Source organism: Chiloscyllium punctatum, chromosome 35 (genome assembly GCF_047496795.1).
Source record: "Chiloscyllium punctatum isolate Juve2018m chromosome 35, sChiPun1.3, whole genome shotgun sequence".
NCBI lineage: Eukaryota > Metazoa > Chordata > Chondrichthyes > Orectolobiformes > Hemiscylliidae > Chiloscyllium > Chiloscyllium punctatum.
This window is the reverse complement of record NC_092773.1, coordinates 17,994,426-18,018,025: the sequence shown is the minus strand read 5'-3', so window position 1 is coordinate 18,018,025 and position 23,600 is coordinate 17,994,426. Positions and strand designations below refer to the sequence as shown.

Below are 23,600 nucleotides of genomic sequence, written 5' to 3'. Positions count from 1 at the left end.
TTTCCCGAATGGCAGATTTAGCCAAACGCCATTGGACGTCGAAGGCAGTCACTTCCGCGGGAAAGCCGGAGTGTGTCCGAATCATATATCTCAAAAATGCTGCAGAGCTACACAACACACTGTGTAGTTTTAAAGTGCAACTTGCTAAGTACTTGAAGAAACAGGAACACTCAGGGAGACTCCGGGGAAGAAAAAAACAGTTACAATCATCAGAGCCTCCGTTTTTGCCATTGATGAGACAAGTTGTGTTCCCACGAAACATCCAAGAGCACGGGGTTTTTTTTCCAAAATAAACATAGGATCAGTTGGAATCAACCGAAACTTGAATGCATTGAAAGCAGCCCTCAGAGTTTCATGAAACTCTATCTCTTTTGCTTTTGTGTGGAACTAACAGGAAGCACCTGGCCTTGCGGGAATCTTCACATATTTTGTCAACCTGTTCCTGAGCGCTATACCACATGTCTGGGGGCAATTGGGAATTGAACCCGATGTCCTGGCCTTTGGAGGACACAGACACTGCACCACAAGACACGCTTGCGTTGGGATGAGGTGTAGCGGGAGGGGTAACATGCAGACTGTGTTTACAAATGCTTATCCCTTCGAGCAATGAATCGAAAGCCAAAAGTCCACAAATCTTGTTGAATTTCCTAAATGGTTAACAGAAAACGACAGCAAATCAGAACGAATAACTCGGAGAGTAAAACAATAAATCAATTCCCCCTGTGAATAAAGTGAAAGATGCTGCTTTCTGCATCTGAGTTCTGAGTGCCTATAGTGTGGAAGCAGGCCATTTAGCCCATCGCGTCACATCGATTCTCCGAAGAGCATCCCACCCAGTAACATGCCCTACCCTATCCCTTTTTCACTGCATTTCTCATGGATAATCCATCTAACCTGCACATCATCGGACTGTGGAAGGAAACCAGGGAACCCTGAGGAAACTCACGCAGACACAGGAAGAATGTGCAAGCTCCTCACAGTCAGTAGTCTTTTGCACTGTGAGGCAGTAGTGCTCAGAAGTCAGCGACTAAGCCGCTCGCATTCTTTTGGCTAATGCAACCGCAATGCCCTCGTGTGTAAATAAAAGCCAGGTTGAGTAGGGAGTGTGATTTAAATGGTTAACTCGCTCTGATTCGATCACAAAAAAATGCATGATGGAACGATATCAGTGGCTAACTTCTGTATATGTCAATTTAAAATGGGATCTAAGTTCATCAAAGGTTTCCATAAACTCTGCACCAGTTTGCTTGGTTTCTGCAGGTGTATCCGGTTTTGTACCAATCTGATCAACTCACACCCCTTTGCAGCTGCCAAACAGCATCACAATTCACTGAATAGGAGACAAGGGGTGTTTGTTGACAGAAAACTGTCATTGCAACAGTTTCACACTCTCTCATAAGTTGGAGCTTTAACAGATTTGCAATTGCTACCATGCATCTGCCAGGATTCAGTCAGTCCTGAAAGTGCCAATACTTCCACATGGGTATCCTGAAGATCTTTTCACTAACTAAAGAACATTAATTCTACTCTGAGATTCAAGGAACCAATGTCAATTCGATAATATACATGTAAGATCTCCCTTGATTTTAAAATCTATTTTAAGATATCCTCCGGGAGGATCGTTTGTCATCAATGACGTTTATAAGTTTGCAAGTCCCCATTATTTTTGTCGCGTTTTCTGTTGGAACTAATGCTGTTTTGACTTTTTCCGCTGGTTAAAATCATCAGGCGTATTGTGAACGAACAGGGCCCGCATTACTGTCCACGTGACTTTCTTTCTGTTTTTGTTTCACTGGCTGAAGGTGTCACTGGAAAGACCATTACTTATTGTTTTGAGAAAGTAGTAATAAGGCATAATTTTAAAATGCTGAAGTTCATGTGGTATAGATATTCTCATGGTGCTGTCAGGTTTAATAAAGAAACAGTCATACATTTCCATGTTTGCATGTATTTCCAGGCTAGCAAATGCAGGCATGTGAATGGAGGAGAATCTTGGAGGTGGTGGTTTTATCGTGTGTCTGCTATCTTTGATCAGTTAAATGATGGAGCTTTCCTGTTTACAAAGTTCTGTTTCACAGAATCATGAGTGAGTTGGCGCATTGTATCCTGTTTATGGTACAAACTGTCGCCAAGTTCTGCACATTTAAGATTGTGGATAGGATGCAAATCAATGGATTGGGTCCATTTATATAGAAGTCAGTGCACTGAGACTTGTCAAAGCTCCACACATAGAGAATTGATAATTCTGCTCGGGCATCCTTAATTTGCTCCATTTGGTAAGGGATGAATTCGAATAAAGTGATTATGATTTACTAACTGCAAAATAACAGCGGGGGTGGTGCTGCAGAGGTAATGTCACTGGACTGATCATTCAGAATGCCAAACGTAAGTTTCGGGGACGTGGGTTGAGTCATACTTCAGCAGATGCAAATAAAGCAGATAAAGTTCAATAAAAATCTGGATTTTGTGTTGAAAAAGCTTGTCTAAAGTGACTCCTGCTGGTTGTTGCAAATGTCCATCTGTTCCAGTCATGTCGTTTAGGGAAGGAAATCTGCCACCCTTTGCTGGACTGATCGACATGTGATTCCAGACCCAAAGCAATATTGTTGATTCTGAAATTGCCTTTGGCAATTAGAGATGGACAATAAACGCTGATCTAGCCAGTGAAGCATACGTACCGATGGAAAGACGAAAATGTGGACTGTTTCGTTTGCTTTATGAGTAGGATGTTGGCTGTGACGTCCAGTGGGGATGTGATTGAATGTTAAAGGCTGGTAGTTCAATTTTATTTTCTTACACATGGTGATTATGTGGCACTTGCACCGTGCAAGTATTACTTTTCACTCAATGGTTACCACCTGAATGCATTTCAGGTCTGGCTGTCTTAGCTCTTTTATCGCTTATCTTATTATCGTCAGCAATTTTCAAAAGTGAATGAGCACAATGTCAACACCAGTGATCACCAGAATGGAGGGAAGGTATTCGAGGAAGCGGCGAAAGAAAATTGGCCTTGTATAACTTTCCTTGGGAAATCCTGTCGCGATATGTTGCAGCTGAGACAATACACATTCAAAATCCAAAACATTCCTCCTTTGTGCCAGGCGTGATTCCAGCCAATGGCAATACACCTCTCCCTTCCCAGCTCCTTTGAATTCAGGTTTGACCCACTGGTGCCACTGTTGGTCACATACTTCAGCTAAACTTCACTTTCTTCCTGATTACCATGATCACGATTAGCAAATCCATTATTTCCGAAGCACTTTGCTCCCTCTGCTCAGTGTGTGCCCATATCCTAATAAATATTGGACTAAATCATGCAGAACAGGGATTACACCTGCTTGGTGTTTTTTGTCGATTTGTGGGGGAATCTATCCGGACAATCTTGTAGTATCATTCAAAACACAAGACAGAGCGACACCTGCATTATGAATCGGGAAGCAAGGTGTCAGAGTGCTGTTTAAACTTTCCCAAGCGCGCAAGAAGAAAAAAGAACAGGCCGAGGCACCTGCTCACATTTTGCAGACAGCTCAGAACAATTTCCCCCCGATCTATGTTGGGTCTCTTATCCGGCTGCCAAATCATTTCACCACATTATAGCACAAGCCCCAGTGGAGAGTGAGAAAGCCAGGATAAATATATGCTTACTGTGGAGCAGAAATATGATAGCACCTTCTTGGCAAAATTGCCAAAAAATTGAGTGTATCACTTAGCGAGACTTTGGAGAGAATCACTCCCCAGACATATTTGCGATAAACAGGCTCAGCTATGTTAAATAGCAAGAGATCGTTTATTAGTGAAAATGGCTGTGAGTCACCTGAACATGTTAAAATCGACTCCCAGTCCCTGCAGAGGCCGGCATCACGACTTGTGCAATTCTGTGAAATGTTGGGTGCATCGTTGATTTAGGTGCAGCGTGTGTTGAAGGCTCTTGGGTCAGTTTTTGTGTCTTGTGCCTGATTTCAGTGATATATTTCCAAAGACTTTAAAGAAGTCAGCAAATGTGTTTGTTTTTCTGAGATGCTGGGTCAGTTGCTGAGAACTACATTCTCTTTGCACACATAGATCAGCTGTTCGATCTAGACATTTGCTGAAGTGACAAATTCTGAAACAGTTCCTGAGTGCTCAGAAACGTGGAGAGTTGAATACTCCACTAATTTATCTGGGTTGAGTCAGGTATATTTCATGTCTCACTTATGATTGACAAGTGTTTTGTGGTCCCAGTTGTTTTGTGCTCCCAGTTGTTTTGTGGTCCCAGTTGTTTTGTGCTCCCAGTTGTTTTGTGGATGCTCAATCGTGAAGTGTCCATTGACCTTGGGGTGGCTCAGTGGTTAGTGCTGCTCCCTCATTGTACCAGGGAGCCAGGTTCAATTCCTGTCTTGGGTGACTGCCTGTGTGGGTTTCTCCTGGTGCGCCGGCTTTCTCCCACAATCCCAAGATGTACTGGTCGGGTGAGTTGCCCGTGGTGTTAGGTGCGTTAGTCAGGGGTAAATGTAGGGTCTTGGATCTAGGTGGGTTACCGTTCAGACGGTCGGTGTGGACATGTTTCCATGCTTAAGGGAATCTAAAGTCACGAACGCTTTTTGTTTACCTCCCTGTCGTTCTTTCTTGCAAAATACATAATTTCCTACTCGACCATGAAAGATTTCATCTGCTAATTACCTGATTTCATTTCTCCAATGTGTTGTGTGTTGTGTTACCCCAGCGTGGTTAAAAATTCCAAGATTCTTATATTTTTGCAAATTTATCTACCCTCACGTCATGTTTATATGTTGTATGTCATTGATACTTTTACGTTTGTAGATAAAGACGACCATCATACGAGTTGCGCGAGAGTACAGCAGTGCGCGTGCCCTTGTCTGAGGAACGATTATGCAACAAGTTTCTCTTAAACTCCATCTGCCACTGATCTGCCTCTCGACCAACTTATTTATGTCCTCCTATACCCAAGGCTTTCCTCCTCACTGCCAACAATCCAGCCAATCTTTATGCTAACAACGTACTTATCAACCTACCCCCAACCCACATTCTCATCTACTTCATTTAAGAATATCACAACAAGGGACCCAACATTGATCCCTGAGTTACACCACTGCACACTGGGCCCCAATCACACAAACAGCCTTCTGCCACCACCTTCTGTCTCCTGTCACAAAGCCAAATTTGGAATCAACATCCCAAAATAATCCCATGAATGTTTCCCTTCTTTATCAGTTTCCCATGTGGGAACCTGTTAAAGGCCTTGCTGAGATCAATATGAACGATATCACCTGCCTCATCCCCATCCAAACTTGGTAACCTCCTTGAAAAATTCCCTTGGTTTTAACTGACCTCCGTTTGACAAAGCTATACTTGACATCTTCAAACTTTGCCTCCAGAAATGGAGATTACTTTTCTTCTTCACTATCTTTTCAATAGTATTTCTGCCACTGATGTTAGACTGATAGTTCTATAATACCCTAATCTATCTCTGCCACTATTCTGATACAATGGAAACACTTTCAGTCTTGTTACGTCCTCTGGCACCCCTGTTCATATACCTTTGAAACGGAATTGTACCCACCTTCACTACTTCCTCTAGCAGTTCATTCCATATACACATCACTCTCAACATGAAAAAGATATCCTTTAGGACTATTTTAACTATTTCCATTCTCAACTTTAACCCCAGTCTAGGAATCTTCTATCCTGGGAAATAAACCTTGATTATTCACCCTATCCATGCCCCTCATGATTTTATAAACCTCTGCAAGGACAACTCTTGGAGACAGAAGGAGGAAAATAGGACAAGCCAGTGAATTTTGTTGGAATGGTAAAGGAAAGCTAAAAAGCTGTGGAGGCTAAAAAGCTGCACCAGAATATACAATCTGTTTGGAGGATGTTTAAGGAGGAAGTGACATTTACATAAAAGGTCAGGTTTACCCACATTGGCCAGGATCAGCAGGTGAAGAAATACGTGATCATGATGTTAAAAAGAAAAGATATGTAACTCAGAAGAACTACTGCCAGAAAAAAGTGCTCGTACATAAAACTCACGGTGAGGCAAGTAGTGCTCACGTATGCAGGTGTCCAGGGAAGAGTGAAGAAGTGGAGGCAGGAGTACTGGGGCACTCTTGGCTCCAGGAATACAATTTATCCTTGCTCATGATATAGCTGGTTAACAGGTAGAAGTAATGCCTACAGTGGTTGAAAAGATAGAGAAAGATCAGGCAACTGAGGTATTACAGGAAGCATATCCTCAGATATTTCCTGACTGTGTGATAATGAGGTCACAAAGTTGAAACTGTAGGAGAAATCAAAGAATGAGTAGGATTTTCACCTAAAACAAAAAGTGGGAATCAGCATTTGGTGACAATAGTGGATATGCCCACTAGATTTCCAGAGGCCATTCCATTCTGTAATGTTACAGCTAAAAGGATTGTAGGAGAGTTACTCAATGTTTTCACTAGATACGGACTATCCACAGAAATACAATCAGATCAAGGGTCAATCTTCACATCAAGATTATTCAAGGAAGTTACGACAGTTTAGGAATAAAACATTTCAAATGCACTGCATACCATCCAGACACAGGGAGTGTTAGACAGATGGCATCAGACAGTAAAGAGCATTAGAGTTCTTGAGAACATTTGTAGCTCAGGTTGTGGATGAAGTCATGGGTTTGTTAGCTGAGCTGGTCTGTTTTTCTGCAAACATTTTATAGTCTTGTTAGATGACATCATCAGTGTGTCTTTGATAAGGTATTGGGGGTCTGTTCCTATGCCCCTGTTTATTGGTACTTTCTCTTCTGTGTCTGAGTGTTTTGTATACAGCATCCAGTTCAATGTGTCTATTGATTGAGTTTCGACTGGAGTGCCAGCCTTCAAGGAATTCTCTGGTGTGTCTCTCTTTTTCCTGTGCTAGGACAGCTACATAATCCCAGTTGAATTTGATCCTTCATTCTCTGATGTTTGGAAATGAGAGTGCTGGTTGTGTTTGGTAGTGGCAAGCTAATGTTCATGTACTCGTGTGGTCAGTTTTTGTTTTGTGTTTCCTTCCAGAAGAAAATTGAAATGACCTGAAAGAATTATTGCTATCTCATGGGGAGATATGTGGAAATAAGCTGAGAAGTACTAGTCTAATTATGCATGATGCAAATGTGGGAAAAATGTTCCAATTAAGCAACACCCTTACAGGTGTAACCCTCTAAAGTTTGCACAGGCTCAAAAAGAGATTGATCACATACTCCAAGACAACATAACTGAAGTGAATTGCGGTGACTGGAGCTCACCTCATAGTAATGGTGCCAAAACCAGATGGTACGCAATGATTATGTGCGTAATATCGAAATGTCAATGCAGTCACAAAGTCTGGTTCATATCTGATTTGGAAGACTGTATTGAAAAGGTTGGACAAGCAACTTATATTTCTAAATTGGACTTGCTCAGAGAATACTGGCAAGTTCCTTTATCTGAAAGAGTGAAGACGGTTTCAGCTTTCATAACACTGATTCGACTATATCAATTTAAAGTCATGCCATTTGGTGTGAAAGTTGTGCTAGGCACATTTCAAAAACTAATCAATAATTTCATTACTGGATTACCCAGTTGTGTGGTATATATCAACAATAATGAAAGGAACATTTGCAGCATGTATCAGAATAATTCATTTGACTTCAGAAGACAGGCTTGGTGCTAAACCTGGTTAAGAGTGAATTTGCCAAAGTCCAGGTCATCTTCCTGGGCCATGTTATCAGCCGTGGACAGATGACCTCACGGAATGTAAAAAAACAACTGTTACTGGGGAGTTTCCCACACCATCAAAGAGCGGTACTACAAGTCCTACTACAATTGAGGGGGTATTATCAGAAATTCATACCGAATTTTAACAGTGTGACTTGCTCAGTCACTGAATTACTGAAGAAAAACAGGACATTTCAGTGGACGGCACACTGTCTAAACGCATTTGACAGCCTGAAAACTGTGTTAACCACCACCCTAGTATTAGCCACACCTAATTACACAAAGCCATTCAAGGTGACTGTCGATGTGAATGATGTGGGTGTTATTGCTGTACTCTTACAAGAAGACTATGAGAAGATGGAAAGATCTATTGAATATTTCACCAGGAAATTGAACATTCATCAACAAAATTATTTGACAATGGAGAAGGAGACTTTGAGTTTGTTGTTGGTGTTACAGCATTTCAACATTTATTTTGCTAGTAATGTATCTGAGACAATAATATATACTGATCATTATCCATTAAAGTTTTTGGAACAATTTAAGGATGCAAGTTCCAGACTGTTTAGTTGGAGCTTATTATTGCAGCCATTTGGAAATTGTACATGTGGCAGAACAAGAAGACATGATTGCTAAAGCATTATCGAGACTTGGATGAGAGGCATTCAGTGGCAATATTAAACAGACTGAAATAGAATGTAGTAGTGTATGTTTGCATGATTTTAGTTAATGTATATGTACTGTAGTGTACTAACATGATAAGTCTAAGGGTCAAAATGTAGCCATCTTTGGATAGATGGTTCATCTTTTCTTAATGGAAGAGGTGAGATGATGCTGCCCCTTTATTTTGTACTTTTTTCGAGAGGGGTCGCAAAGGCAGAGGTGCTGATATGTCTGGAAGTGGTCCCTTTACACAATGGCATGGGAATGACCAGTTCTGTCAGTTCAGGATTTTTCTCTACTTTGGTTCGTTCTAGCAGGCAGTCAAAAACTGCTGGCAGCAGAGAAGCTGTTACTGTGGGGAAACAAATGGTTCTTTGCTCCAAACCTTCTGTCTGCAATCTTTCTTGCCTGTAAGAACCTGAAAATGAATTTATCATTTGCCAAGGGGTATATTTTGGGATGTTGTATGTGTTGGAACAGCTCCTTCATTAAGTTGCGATTTCAAGTCATTGGGTTTCCAAGTAGTTATTATTTTAAATTCTGTTTTCTTTTGTCTGTGTTTCAATCATAGTCTGTAAATAAATTCTGTTTTGCTTAGAGGCGAGTGGTTTGACCAGCTGCATTACTGCTGGAATATCCACTGCACATCTGCCTTTTAAATAAGGAAAAGTTAGGGTCTGGGCTACATTCTTAAAAAGTATTGAGGGTTTCTGGCCCAGCCCACAACATTTGCAATCACTAGATCAATGTATGAGTGTTGTGCAAGTTGCCAGGCTGTTTGGAGGTATTTGGTTAGTTTTGTAGTGCTTGGTTATTTCATGACCAATGTCAGCGTATAATTATGATGTCAGTCTTATTCGCAAGTGTTATTGCAGAGTCACAGAGTCATTTCATTCATTGTGCCAGTTTCTATGAGTTATGCTCGAATTTTCTGCACTAGATGACATTTAGAGTCAGAGAATCACAAAGTTATAAGCACACAAACAGACACTTCAGTCCAACTCGTCCATTCTGACCAGATATTCTAAAATAATCTAGTCCCATTTGCCAGCATTTGGCCCATATCATTCTAAACATTCCTATTTGGGTACCCAACTGGATGTCTTTTAACTGTTGTAATTGTACCATCTCTAACCCCTCCTCTGGCAGCTTATTCCATGTACGCACTATCCTCTGCATGAAAATGTTGTCCCTCAGGTCCTTTTAAAATCTTTCCCCTCTCACCTTAAACCTATGCCCTCTCGTTCTGGACTCACTTACCCTGGCAAAAAGACCTTCCCTGTTCACTCTTTCCATGCTCCTCATCCTTTTATAAACAAGTATATGGTCACCCCTCATCCTCCTATGCTCAAAGGGAAAAGCCCCAGCCGATTCAGCCTCTCCCCATAGCTCAAACCTTCGAATCCCAACAGCATCTTCATAAATCTTTTCTGAATCATTTCAAATTTAACAACATCTTTCCTACAGCAGGAAGACCAGAACTGAACACATGATTCCTTGCACAGCTGCAACACTCCTTGGTGTCCTACCATTAACCGAATATGTCCTGTTCTTGTTTGCCTTACCAAAATGCAACAGGTCAGATTTATCTTAATTAACTCCATCTGCCCCTCTTGGCCCATTGGCCCATCTGATTAAGGCCCCATTGTTTATTGAAATAACATTTTTCACTGTCCACTACACCTCCATTCAGTTTGTTTGCTTGGGTTCAATCATTGATCAGAACGTTGTACACTCAGAAACAAAGTTGCTTTATTCATAGTATGCATACCACAAATGCATTGAATGACAAATCACCAAGTTAAGTTGGTTTGGAAAAACAACAGTTAACACACTCTTTCCAACTAGTATCCAAATTCTACATTTAATACCTTCATTTTCTATCCATTAATTGAACTCGAGTTTCTAAAAGTCACATTTTATGGCATTTCTAGGATGCCAGAATCCCCAATTTGGATGGGCCTACATGCAGGCCATTCATTAATTAAATATTCCCAAAATTATGAAGGAACAGTTTAAATCTGGATGTTTCCACTACATCTAATTTAATTTTTGTGGAGACCTGAAGTCTTCCTCTGTTTTGGTGCCATTCTTCATTCGAATGTTGAATTCTGCACAATGTGGTGAATTATTTTCACCATCTTAACCTCTGGCTTGAAAAACATTTATAGATAACAACTTCAACTCTGGGTAGGCCAGAGTTGGGTGACCTGAAAAATCTGTGTTAGTCGTCTGATCATGGGTTTTTTTAGGCTTCTTGGTCCTGATTTCCAGTTGTGCGTTATGAAAGCAGCATTGGTATTCAGTTCTCGATTTAACTGATCAATGTTGGCTACTTCATTGGTCGTATCGAGTTCTTATTTGTTTAATCAATTTGGATTTAAGTGCTTAACATATTAGCCTTCCTCGAATTCTGGTCTCTTTTGCATCCCTGATTTACTCTGGTGTTGCTGCCAGAGTCATGGTTAGCCTGAAATTGCATCCCTACACTCATCGCTTAAATATGTCTCCTCCTTTAGACCACGATTTAAAACTTATGTCTGATCGCATTTAGTGTGCTTAGTTATGTTAAAGATGTTATTTTGATCAAGTTGCTTCCTCAATATGGAATCTAGTTTTATTGCAGTATAATTTTCTGAGAACAATCCATCAATTTATCGAAGCTAACTCAGCATTCTATTGGTGAACAAGGTTGGTCATGTACAGTACTTTTGATAATTAGAGTTAGATTAATGAGGAGCTAATGGATAATATTTGTTTTTATTGTGTGGTTCTGTTATAACTACTTTTAAGTAGTTGCATCAGTTAATCATCGACTGTCCAGTTCATTGGCATTGCAGTAGCTTCAGGATTCTGGATCATGACACCTGCATCATATCATTTTCTGCGTGTTCGCAAGTGTGGCATTAGTTGGTGTTCGATCAATGTACCCACCTTTAGGCTTAAAATGGTGTGGAAATCAAAGCACACAAGATGGGCACTGGTGATGATGCTTGCTTGAAGAGCTGGTGCAGACACGATGGGCTGAATGGCCTCCTGTTCTGCAACAACAATGCTGTGACACCGAAATCCATGAGGCACTGTGCAACGTTGAATGAATGGAAAATTAGTGACCAGCAGTTGACTTTCTGACTGGACATATGAGGTATAGTTATTCAGCTTGCAGACGCCAACAAAATTGGAGATGTAGTAGACAGAAAAGAAGGTTACCTCAGCATACAACGGGATCTTGATTGGATGTGCCAGTGTGCAGCGGGGTGGCAGGTGGAGTTTAATTTAGATAAACGTGAGGTGCTGCATTTTGTAAAGGCAAATCTGGACAGGACTTACACACTTAATGGTAAGGTCCTGGGGAGTGTTTCTGAAGAAAAAGACCTTGGAGTCCAGGTTCATAGTTCCTTGAAAGTGGAGTCAGGGGTAGATTAGAGAGTGAGGAGGGTGCGTGGTATGCTTGCCTTTATTGGTCAGTGCATTGAGTGTAGGAGTTGGGAGGTCATGTTGCGGCTGGACAATACATCGGTTACACCACTATTGGAATACTGCTTGCAATTCTGGTCTTCCTGCTATATGGGACAAATGTTTTGGAATGTGAAAGTGTTCAGAAAAGATTTACAAGAATGTTGCCAGGGTTGGAGCGTTGAGCTATAGGGAGAGGCTGAATGGTGTTATTTTCCCTGGAGTGTAGGAGAGTGAGGGATGACCTTGTGAAGGTTTATAAAATCATGAGGGACATGGATAGGGTAAATAGAGAAAGTATATTCCCCAGGTTGGGGGAGTCGAAAACTAGACGGCCTAGGTGTCAGGTGAGAGGAGAAAGATTTAAAAGGGAACTTTTTGTTTTCACATGGATGGTGGTGTGTGTATGAAATGAGCTGCCCAGGAAAGTGGTAGAGGCTGGTACAATTACAATATTTAAAAGCTATTTGGATAGGTATATGAATAGAAAAGCTTTAGATGGAAATGGACCAAATGCTGGCAAATGTGACCAGGTTTATTTAGATTATCTGGTCAGCACAGGTGAATTAGACTAAAGGGTCTGTTTCCATGCTGTCTATCTCTACAACTCTGTATCTCTCTGTTGATTTATATGAATGGTGTCTCTCCATTTTGGCAATTTTGATCTTTTTGCATTCCACTTTATGCTTCTGTGTGCTATTTCGTAAAGGTCGTTTTGATGTTGCACCCGTTATGTTCACTGGATTTATTTTCAAATGCTGTGATGCATCGTATACTTCCTTATAGACTATTTCTAATCAAAACGTAAATTTCAGACGATTAAGTTTACATCAGGTCGTTTTGTTTTGATCTACTGCTTGAACAAGTGGATCCTATCTAAGTTGAAGATGTTGACTTGATGAGCCCTTAAACTCTGATACAACCTATGCTAGTTGAAATCTTGCCTGAGTTAGTATTGTTTAATTTGTACAGGGTGTCACAATGATTATAAATATTGGACTCAATTCTATGGTTCTTGACAGAAGCTAAGATCAGTTTGGAATGTAGAGTTATTTAAAGCCATATTAAATTGGTATTCACATTGAAAGTTGAAGTTCTCTGTGATTTCTGGTACTCTGTTTTGGAGCTTAGTTTTTCCGTTGGATCTGATTTGGTTGAGTTACTGAAAGCTGGTTCGCTGCCTCTTAAGGAACACTATTAGAAATAGATTATTCATTTTGATAGGCTATTTAGTCTCAGTAGAATGACAGTTTTGCACTAAGTCAATTTTCATCTGTTTTTGTTTAGTCTCTCTTTGAATGAGATGCATAATTATTTTGGTTTCAGATGTGAGTTAACATGCAATGACGCACTGTATTTGGAGATGTATGAGGTACTGAGGAAAATCAAATCCTGAGTTAGTTTGAATAATTGAATGTCTTTATTCATTGCTGAATCAGCTTTTGGTCTCGTTAATGAACTGGATTTGTTCTTCAATGAGATAACAATCTGGGTTCTGACGAAACGAGAAGGTAAGAGATTGAGTCTTTTGAAATAAATGGATGATTATGGGGAACTCATGATCTTTTGCTAAATGGATCTCGATTCTCTTAGCTGGAGGTTGGAGATTAAGCACATTGACAGAAGTAGTAAATTGAGAACAGCGTTACATGTCTGGTATTGAACTGGATTCACCAATCAAAGTACAGAATTCAGTGTGTCCATAATGGGAGAGTTATCTCAACCTTTAACTGTCGGCCAATATATTAATGTAACTCTGTGAAAAGAAAGGTAGAAATGCAAGTGTATAATCTTTTAACTTCCAAATGAAGTTATATTGTTATTTGAACCATGCAGCACTCAACCAGTTATTCACAGTTCAAAATTCTATGGTATCCGCAGGGAGAAGCAGAAGTTGGTGTAAAATAGAAAATATAATATGCCTAGTCTCTCTGCTAGTATTCATGATGACAGATTCGAATTGAACTTGGATCCACTGATATTGCAAAACACCTGCACGATATGTATAGTTATTCCTCCGTTCCAGGGTCTACGAGATACATTCGACATTGCTATGTTATGTACCAAAATTAATGCATAAAATGCTTGAATACACGTCCCAGTGTTGTTCATAAAGGTTGAATCATTATTAACCATTATTTTCAAAAAGTGAGGAAGGAATAGATTAGGAAATTACAGGCCAATCTACCCTGGGTGTTGCAGATGTAATTAGAAAGAATTCTGAGGGACAAAATATCTCCACGCTTGAAGATCGATTGATTCGTCTAGGACAGTCCGCATGGACGTGTTAAGAGAAGGTGATGTTTAACAAACGTAGTCTCTTTTTTTGAAGAGGTAACCGGGACTGTCGATGTGGTCATGCAATGTCGTCCGTATGGACTTCAGCAAAGCTTTCAATGGCTGACTGGTGAAGGAAATAAGAGCCTACGGGACTCAAGGAAACGGGACATGTTGGATCCAAAATTAATTGAGAAGCAGGAAACAGAAAATGAAGCTAAAGAAATATTTCTGTGAATGGAAATTTCAACGGGATTTTTCAAGGCTCAGTGCTAGGGCTCAAACTGTTTGTTGCATATAGGATGGTTTGGACTTAACTGAAAACGGGTATGATCATGAAGTTTGTGGATCACAAGAAAATTAGTCGGGTGATAAATAGTGAGGAGGATAGCTGTAAATTTCAGGTGATATTAAAGGACCAGTTGGGGAGGCAGAGCAGATGAAAATGGAATTCAGCTCAGTAAAGTAAGGGATACTGTGGCTGAGGAGGCCTATAATGGAATGCGATGATATTATAATTGGTGGAAACCTGGCAAGTACTGAAGGTTAGATGGGTCTTCGCATGAATGTTAACATATCCTGAGGGGTACTGGCCAGGTAAATCACATGATTAAGAAGAACGGTGGGATACTTGCCTTTATTGGCTGATGAATAGAATACAAAAGCAAGAAATTATGCTGGAACTGTAGAAAATCCTTGTCAGTCCACAACTGGACAACTGCATGTAGTTGTAGGAAAGGTGTGATTGCACTGGCTTCAGTGGAGAATTACAAGGATGCTGCCTGGGCTGGATATTCTGAGCTGAGGAAAGATTGAATAAGATGGCATTGTTTTCCTTTGAACAATGAAAGTTGAATAAAGAGTTGATAGGAATATATGAGCTTATGACGACATAAGTATAGTAGACAGAAATACTTCTCTCAATCATCAAGGGGTTAGTAAATTATTAAATTATATGTGTTAAAAATTGGAATTAGGAAGCTAAGAGGAAAGATGAGTGTTGTTTTTCACCCAGAGGATGATAGGAGGCTGGAACTCACTGCTCACAAGGGGATGGTTGAGTCAGAAACTTTGGTAACATCTAAGTAATATTTAGGTGTTTAATTGCATTGCAGTCGCATCCAGGGCCGTGGGCCAAAGGGTGATAGTGGGATTAACATGCTCTGATCTTTGTTGACTGACAGACATGATGGACCAATAACTTCCTTCTTTGTCTGAGTCAAGGGACAGTTTGAAATAATTGTCTCCAGTGAATAAGTCATTTATCGTCAGCCTGGTAGAGGCGCAAAATGTCAGGCAGAAATTTTTCTGTCATGAATTGTTTCTGAGCAGCCTTCAGACTGATGGAAGCTTCAACTGCTGAGTAGTTCCACAAATCAATACGAAGATTTTTAAATGTTCAGAGCTTGACAGCAAGCAGCTACTCTGAGATAGAATTTTCCTCAGGATGAGTGCTGGAAATTCATAGTTGAACACAGTAGAACACTTAGTCGTGGCATCTGAGCCCCAAGGACCACATCCTGTCTGTTGTTGGGCCTTTGGGTGTTGTATGTTATTGACGCATATCTTAGTGCAGACTTGAGAGTTTGTCGACATTAGAATCTGCCCCTTAATGAAACACCAAATGGAGTCTGATTAGCAGGTGCCCATACCGCAGTTGGAATCCATGGTGAAATCTCCATTCTAGAGACACCCATGCATTTTCTTTTCTGTTCAATGTTCCCCAAAGATAAGCTTCAAATTGCTCTTCAATGGTCCCACAAATGATAATGACTCCCCAATGTCTCAATGAGACATTTCATGGTGAAGCAAGTTATCTGGGACTGCCCTTACATTTACTAAAGATTATTTCAAGATTGCTCACGTTAGCTGAGCTCTTTGGAAATGTTACAATATTTAAAAGTTTTGAATGTGGTTTTATTGTGCATTGTCTATTCACCATTACCATGAGTGTGTTATACCTCACAAGTGTAACGATTTGGAGACTTTTTAAGAAAGCACATTGAATTCACTGTGATGGCATTACTATTTGACATTTCAGTTAGGTGGAATTTAGTTTAATAGTGAATTGATTCCACTGTAGTTGCATCATGGAAGCTGGGGGGAGACTAGGATATGTATAACATGGCATGCAATTGAACTGTGTTGGGAGAAATTGTCAGTTCTTCTTTTCATTAACAAATGCAACAACTTGCACAAATGGATATTTGACCACATACTTAAAATCTTCCTTAAACTCATCCAGAATTAGGATATAAATGCAAACCTTTGTGCAATAGCTCAGGAATTGAAGCATCTGTCCAATTTCCCTGAAAAACCTAGGAAGATATATCGGCTTATAGCCCAACCAAAACATCCGATTCCACAGGGAATAAAGGAACAGCATAAACCATAGTGACATGAAATTCACGGATAGAGCAAACAGCAAAGTGGTGTACTTCCTTTGGTTCACCATCTCGGTGTCACTGGGAGTCTCCTCAATACTGTGGCCTTCGGGACACACTCGTTCTTTGTTGGTCAGCAGATTGTGTCTGACAGTTAAAATATTGAGTAACAAAATCAAAACAAATGGGATCCCTGGTGTAAAAATATGATGAAGCATTTCAATTACAGCCCATGTCAATGAATCAGTTGCCGCTTCCCTTACAGCACAAAACAAAGGCACATTTCTAAACTGATACTGATTTGTTAACATAAAAAACCACATGATGTTCTTCAAGCAGAAGAACATTGTCATTGTTCCCAGAACAACCACTACAGTTTTATCTGTACAATACTTAGCTTTCAGTTTCTGCCAAACAATGCTCACAAATTGATCAAAGATAAAAGCAACTGTGAACCAGGCAGAACAGTCTATGGCTGTGTAAAGCACAACAGCATGGACATTACACAAGGGGATGGAGGTCATGAAAATGAACTGTTGCTCATAACGTGTAGGTATCTGCCGTAATATCAAATCAATGAAAATTATCAGTAGATCTGCCCCTGTAATTGCCATCAGATATGCAGTGCTATCTTTGGAGAGACCACACTTTTCTCGATACAGGATCACAATCGTCAGTACATTAACTGTTGAAAAGGAAGAAAAAGACAAATTATGTATTAGGCTTTGAAAGAAAACAAAACCAGTAGCTTAGTAATTTTAACAACATTTGCACTTTTCTTGCTGTATTCAGTGTTGGAATTTAATATACTTACCCATGACAGAGCTTATTATTTGACACAAAGTTAAACTTATAAAAACAGAATCAACTGAAAAAGTATGGCATTAGCCATTCCAAATCATGGAATTACTATAAATGATTCTTCATGTAGATGCTTTATATGTATATGGATATAGCTTCTAAATGCCCTTGTCAACAATTGTATAGTTTCTAGATTTCTCTTTAATCAATGTTTCTAGATCACCTTGTAGACATGAACAGGTAACATAAATATCAATATAGTTATTGATCAAGCCTGTACAAAACACAAAACCAGTGACAAATGGTCTCAAAGACCACTGTGATTTTATTTTTATGCAGGCTGTAGCTCTTAGTGGCATTGGCTGCAGCATTTTCCCAGCAGTGATAAGTTGGGATGTGCAAACGGACAATACGATGTGGACCACTAAGCCCTGAATAAATAAAATCAGACTGGTACAAAAGGCAATTAAAAGGTGACTTCATGTTTGCCTCCATGAAGTACAAAAAATCTAAATTGATCCAATCTGCAGTAATATGTTCATATTGGTCTTAACAATTCTTGCAAACGGTGCTGGCAGTAAAAGGACTAAGTATTGAGGAAAGGTTTGAATGGGTTTGCATTTCTCGATAAAAAAGTTAAAAGCTGTTCTAACTGAGTAATGTAAGGTGGTCAAAGTAACATATAGCGAAGGGCATACTGTATGATGAAAGAGTCTATAAGAATGACGTGTACCCTGAATTTTGAATTTTAAAGTTAAAGTTTCAGAAGTATATGTTCCCGCAATCAGTGCTACAATGTTTAAAATTATGTTACATAATATATGCATCACTGGCTGGGCCACCATTTTATTGCCTATTTCAAATTGACATGGGGAAGATCATAGTGAGTCACGCTCTTGACTGATTCCAGTCCATGTGATATGAATTCATAGTCATCTCTGTTAGGAAAGGAGTTCCTATCATTTGACTCAACACCAGTTAAGGAACAATGACTTATAAGTGAGGATGGTTTAAAGGGAAATCTGCAGGTGCTTGACTTTGATTTTGTGGGTGAGAGAGGTTGTGGGTTTGGAAGGTAACTCAGTAAGGTGGAGGAGGCAGATGGAGTAGTAATCAGTTCAGCTGCTTTATTATGGATGTGTTGAGCATTTTTCGAGTATTGTTGGAGCTTCATTCATCCAGACAAGTGAAGAGATTCCATCACCATCCGTAAACAAGTGCGTACAATCCCAACATTTACAGGCCTTTCAACTGCAGCCCTGAAGCACGACTGCCGAAACATGCCTGTGATCTGAACGTTTCCGTATTCTTTATTTCAATGTGATCTAGTCGCCAGTGGTGAGGCCAGCATTTACTTTGCACTACTCCTTGCCCTGCCGAACGTGGTGGTGAGCAAGCTGCTTGAAAGCTGCAGTCTTAGGGTGTTGGGGCACTAGCGGTGCTACGAGAAAGGCAATTCCAGGTCTTCCGACCCAGCCACAGCAAAGGGCAGGCATGTAATTCCAAGTCAGGATTGTTCATCCTTAACCTGGGATTCATTTAATGCTTTTCACATCCCGGGACTACCGCCGTCATCCAATCTTCCTTCCCAGCAATGACTTCTAAACGCATTTCCCACATCAGAGACGACCTGATATCTGATATCTGTAGGACACCTCTAAACACGTATTTATCCATTTACGCAGCGGCCCTTCTGACTATAGATCCCATATATGTTTTAATATATTCCGCATCAAAACATCTCGCTTCAGAGTGACAGATCCACAGTGAATCACTCATCACACGTTTCCCTTTTTAAAGAGCTCTGTATTAAAGTCCCGCTGTTAACAAATAAAAATATTTAAACATGTTTACCAGAAAGCCCCAATGTATGAGTGTATGAATGTATGAGTGATGAACAATAGATCAGCAGAGAAAAAAAAATTGATAGAATTAACATCAGCCTCTCCAGACTTACCGATGACACCAATGACAGCCAGGAGAGGATAGTAGACCCGTTCAATATTGTAGAACGCCATGAGTACCCAAAAATCTTTAGAGACTTGATTACGAAAATGCATTGCTGTACTATTCCATTCGGCTTCACTCAGATTCTGATCCATTTGTGTGAGATTCGAATTGACTGACGGCAGCGTCTGATTCATGCTTTTTTCCTTGCTGAAGCGCCGTTAGCGTCCCGACCCACAATCACCAATCTGGTTCTGAGAATTGCCGGAGTCTGTTATATACAAGAGCGTGAAACCCTCCGTGGTGCTCAGCATCATTTGGACGATGACATTCAGAGCTATCTATAACGTTGCAACACTTAGTCAATTCAATGAACAGCAACACACAAATTGCAACTAAGTAACAACTGACGTCTTGTCAGAAACACTTCAGCTCGTGCCAGAACGTGAGGAACATGACCAAATACTGACACGTTCGGGCATCATGTAAATCCGGACCGTTCAATGAAGACCCCTGTGATTAACAAAACTCTTTCGGAAATCCGGGCCCATATCGTACGCAAACATATCGTACGTACTGATCCTAACAGTGGGACACTGGATGTGAGAACGAGCGTTCTCTGGACACCCGCATAAGGCACGAAACATTCCGTCAGGCTCCTGGTATACATTGACACAATCGGTTGATCTTCCAGAAGTATACATCCCAAGGCTAATTCCATAAGAGTAGACATTCGCCGATTGTCCTAAGCATCGTGGTGAACGGAGTACCAAGAAAGTGCCTTTTAAGGACTGACCGACTCCGGGAATATCCATTATCTTTCATAGGGACCAGGTATCTGCCAGTACTAACATGAAATCCCACAGTGTACCCCATGGATGTTGACCATAGACCACAGTTTCACATACATAAATATTGGGACACTCTATGATCCGTGTAAGTATGGTACACCCGTGCGCCGAGCCACATGCATATACTCGATCCCGAGACTCGACAATCGGGTTGATGTAACGAAGGTCCCAGTAACTGCGTGTGATACACGATAGAAACCAGTAACTTAACTCACTGTGAAGTCTCTTACATTCCAGTCATTTCCCTCTCAAGATTTCCCGTTTTCAAAATGGTTCTCAGAATCCACCAACTCGTGTGTAGTGCGCCCCATTATCCCAAGAAGATGGAAATTTGATATCCCAGTGAAATCCTGCCGAAGACCTCACAGCCCATCAACCACCCGGCGATATACCGGGTAAATCTGTAAATCTTTCTCAGACAATATCTGTCATATTTCGGGATCTCATTGCCCAGCGAAATCTCGAGCATGCAGCTCTCTGCCAAATTACTATGCTATCTCAGGGAGTACCGAAATACACGAGACTCCCGGTAATTCATCTTCCATGAAGTTGGAAGCAAATTTCGCCAGGATTCCTTTAGTTCTGTAGCACATCATTGGGCTTCTATGCAACACAGCCCGCCTGCCATAGACTCATCTTAACACATCTCATAGCAGAGAAGCTCCTGTCAGCGAATGATAGGAGCGCCTGGAAATATTTCTCCCATTCCATGAGAGTCAGTCATTATATTTGACGTCGTAGTGGCCAGGCCGCAATATATTTTGTATTCGGTATCCCAATTTTAAAAAAAACGATCGAGGATAATGAGCAAAGACTGAAAGCAGCAAACCAGAGTTTGAGGGTCATTGACATTATATTTTTGCTGCTGTCTGCCTGTCCTTTACTTGTTGCAGAGACTCACCAGTTCCTCAGTCAGGCCTTCTATCAGCACTGAATTATTTCTGGAAGTTCAGTGTCATTGGCCAATGGCTCGCTTTAGTTGGTTCAGGCCCGTACCATTCACCACAGTCTCGAGTCTGTGTTGAATTTCGTCACCGATTCAACATCGCCAGCGATTAATTTCACAAATGGATCAGTAAGATTTATACATGTTCAGAGCTTGGAAGTGGGAAGTAGGAAGAGAAAATTCGGAAAATGCTGCACCAACTGTGCACGAGTCTGATAGTCCAAATTACGGTGCTATCTTTTCTCTTTCGGATCAGGTCTGATCAGTTGCGGTATTGTGAATAGCAGCGCTACTTAGGAAGCTTGGCTTTTTGGCATTGGAGTTTGTCAGCGAACACTTAGACAAGGTCATGTGTGACAGAGAGCAGAGGAACAGTGCGGCACGTACCAGGGACTGAACGGATAGTACAACGTGTGATCCAGAGTTACAGAACACCCGGAATGTGGAAAACAAACACGAAGGCACAGTTCAGATGTAAAAACAGAGAATGCTGGTCATTGACAACTGTGGAAAGAGGAACAGAGTTGATATTTGAGATCCGGGCCCTGTGGTCAGAAGTGGAAACTTGTGACGCATGTATCCCACAGAGAAAAGCAGAAGGCGAGGAGAAGAATGGCAGAGAAACAAGCTCCAGGATTCGGTCTACGCCAAGAGAGATTAAAAGAACAAAGGGTTTGACGAAGGAGATGACAGTGGGACATGACAAGAACGAATGACTATAAAAAGCAGGTGTTATACGACACATTTCAGAGGGTTCAAAGCAAATGTTGACATTGCAACGTGGACCAACAAATGGCTGACTGGTGAGGGAAAGCTTGTGAAAGGGTTCGTTGTGTTGTCTGATTCCACAAGCTGAGTTCTCTACACACACAAAGCGTGGGCACAAACCACACACAATCGTACATACAGAAACACATATAAACACACAAGCTCACAATCATACACGCAATCACAGACAAATCAAACACGAATGGATAAAGTGTTTAATGTTGACGGCTAGTGTTCTTGATGGAAGGCAAGCTTGATATTTGAGAATATCGAGGAGAAAGTGAGGACTGCAGAGTCCAAGAGTGTGGCACTAGAAAAGCACAGCAGGTCGCACAGCATCCGAGGAGCATGAGAACCGACGATTCGAGCATAAGCTCTTCCTGATGAAGGGCTTATGCCCAAAGCGTCGATTCTCCTGCTCCTCTGAGGCTTGATGGTCTGGCTGCATATTTTCTGCCTACCACTTTTACATGTTCTAGACATCTCATTTGAATTGGATGGTGTGGGTAAGTATAGATATCTTGACCCACAGAGTGAAACATGATTGACCGGCGGAGTCTATGACGAGGGAACAATCGGTAACTGCTTCCCACAACCAAAATACAATATTATTTCCACAGGTTCCAGCCACTGGACCGACATCGACCGTGGATCCCCACAACAGTAAATGTGGCGATTCAGGTTGTGGGGCTGATGGTAAAACCCAGTCAAGGGAAGCTAAAATTGTAGTGCCACTGTCACAAATCAATTCACACCGAGAAAATAAGATTATCCAATTTGTAAGAAATGTCTCTGAGCTTTCTTGTGCGTCATAATAATGTCTACTACATGGAGTTTAATTGTTCTTTGGTGTAGTGTTTGGTGAAGTATATGAGATGATGTGTGAAAGGTGTTCCCTGTCCTCATCGTATTCTGCAGCATAAGTAATAGACTGAGAGGGTTTTTTTTCTCTCTCTGCCCATACCTGTTGTGGTAGAGTTTCAAAGCAATATGGTAAGCTTCAAACAGTTTCATATTCTGTTCTGGGTAAATGGTTAAGTAAACATTGGTCTTTATAGCGTGGAAGAAAGTAGTTCAGTTCTTCTTATCAAAACTATTTCTTGCAAAAGAGCAGTCCACACGAGGACCCACATCGACCACACAAAATCCTGCAAGTTATATGTCTTCAAATAATTGCATGCCTCACTGCCTTCGAGAAAGACGTTTTGAATTTCGAACCGTTGCAAAAGAAGAGGAATGTCCAATGGGATGTCCTGTTGTGAGAACCCTCGGCGAAGGTTTGGTGTTTTTATTTCATTCTCTTCTCAGTTTTGGTTTGGAGTTGTGGACTCAGAACTGTGAGTCTGCTTTGACATTTCTTTTCTTTCCTGCAGGTTGTATAATCTCGATTTGAAAGTCGTGGATCTCCTTTCACTATACTGTCAGATGTTGAATTCCAGATCCCACCCAAAAATGATTTTTCTCAAGTCATCTTTGGTTCTTTTTCCAGTTGTTTTTCTGGCGTGCACAATACTGGCAGCAGATAAGACTCTTTGGCTGTGGAGAGAGAGAGAGTGGTCTGTTGAAAATTGGTGCATGGCACAGACCTACTGTTTCATTCTGATTTCTGCATTGCCAAGAAGAGCAAGTGCACATTGTGCATGCTTCCTTCCACCTGTTGACAGGTCCACTTTAACAGTTTGTAGGGATATCACTATATCATGGTCAGCACCAAACTTTGGCAGCACAGGGCTCTTAAGTATAATTTTTGTGGGAAAGGGATCATTTTTGTGGGAAAGGGATCATTTGA

At 40.9% G+C, this 23,600-nt stretch overlaps 1 protein-coding gene across 1 annotated transcript in view; it reads right to left on the bottom strand.

The window, feature by feature from the left end:
• Positions 1 to 19,443, bottom strand: part of LOC140459560 (scavenger receptor cysteine-rich domain-containing protein DMBT1-like) — a 48,740-nt gene extending 29,297 nt beyond the window's left edge. The window contains exons 1-2 of the mRNA XM_072553806.1: positions 19,257 to 19,443; positions 17,004 to 17,183 (exon numbers count right to left, since the gene is read on the bottom strand). Coding sequence (XP_072409907.1) covers positions 17,004 to 17,183; positions 19,257 to 19,443 — 367 coding nt within the window. The remainder of the gene's footprint in view (positions 1 to 17,003; positions 17,184 to 19,256) is intronic.
• Positions 19,444 to 23,600: the final 4,157 nt, after the last annotated feature.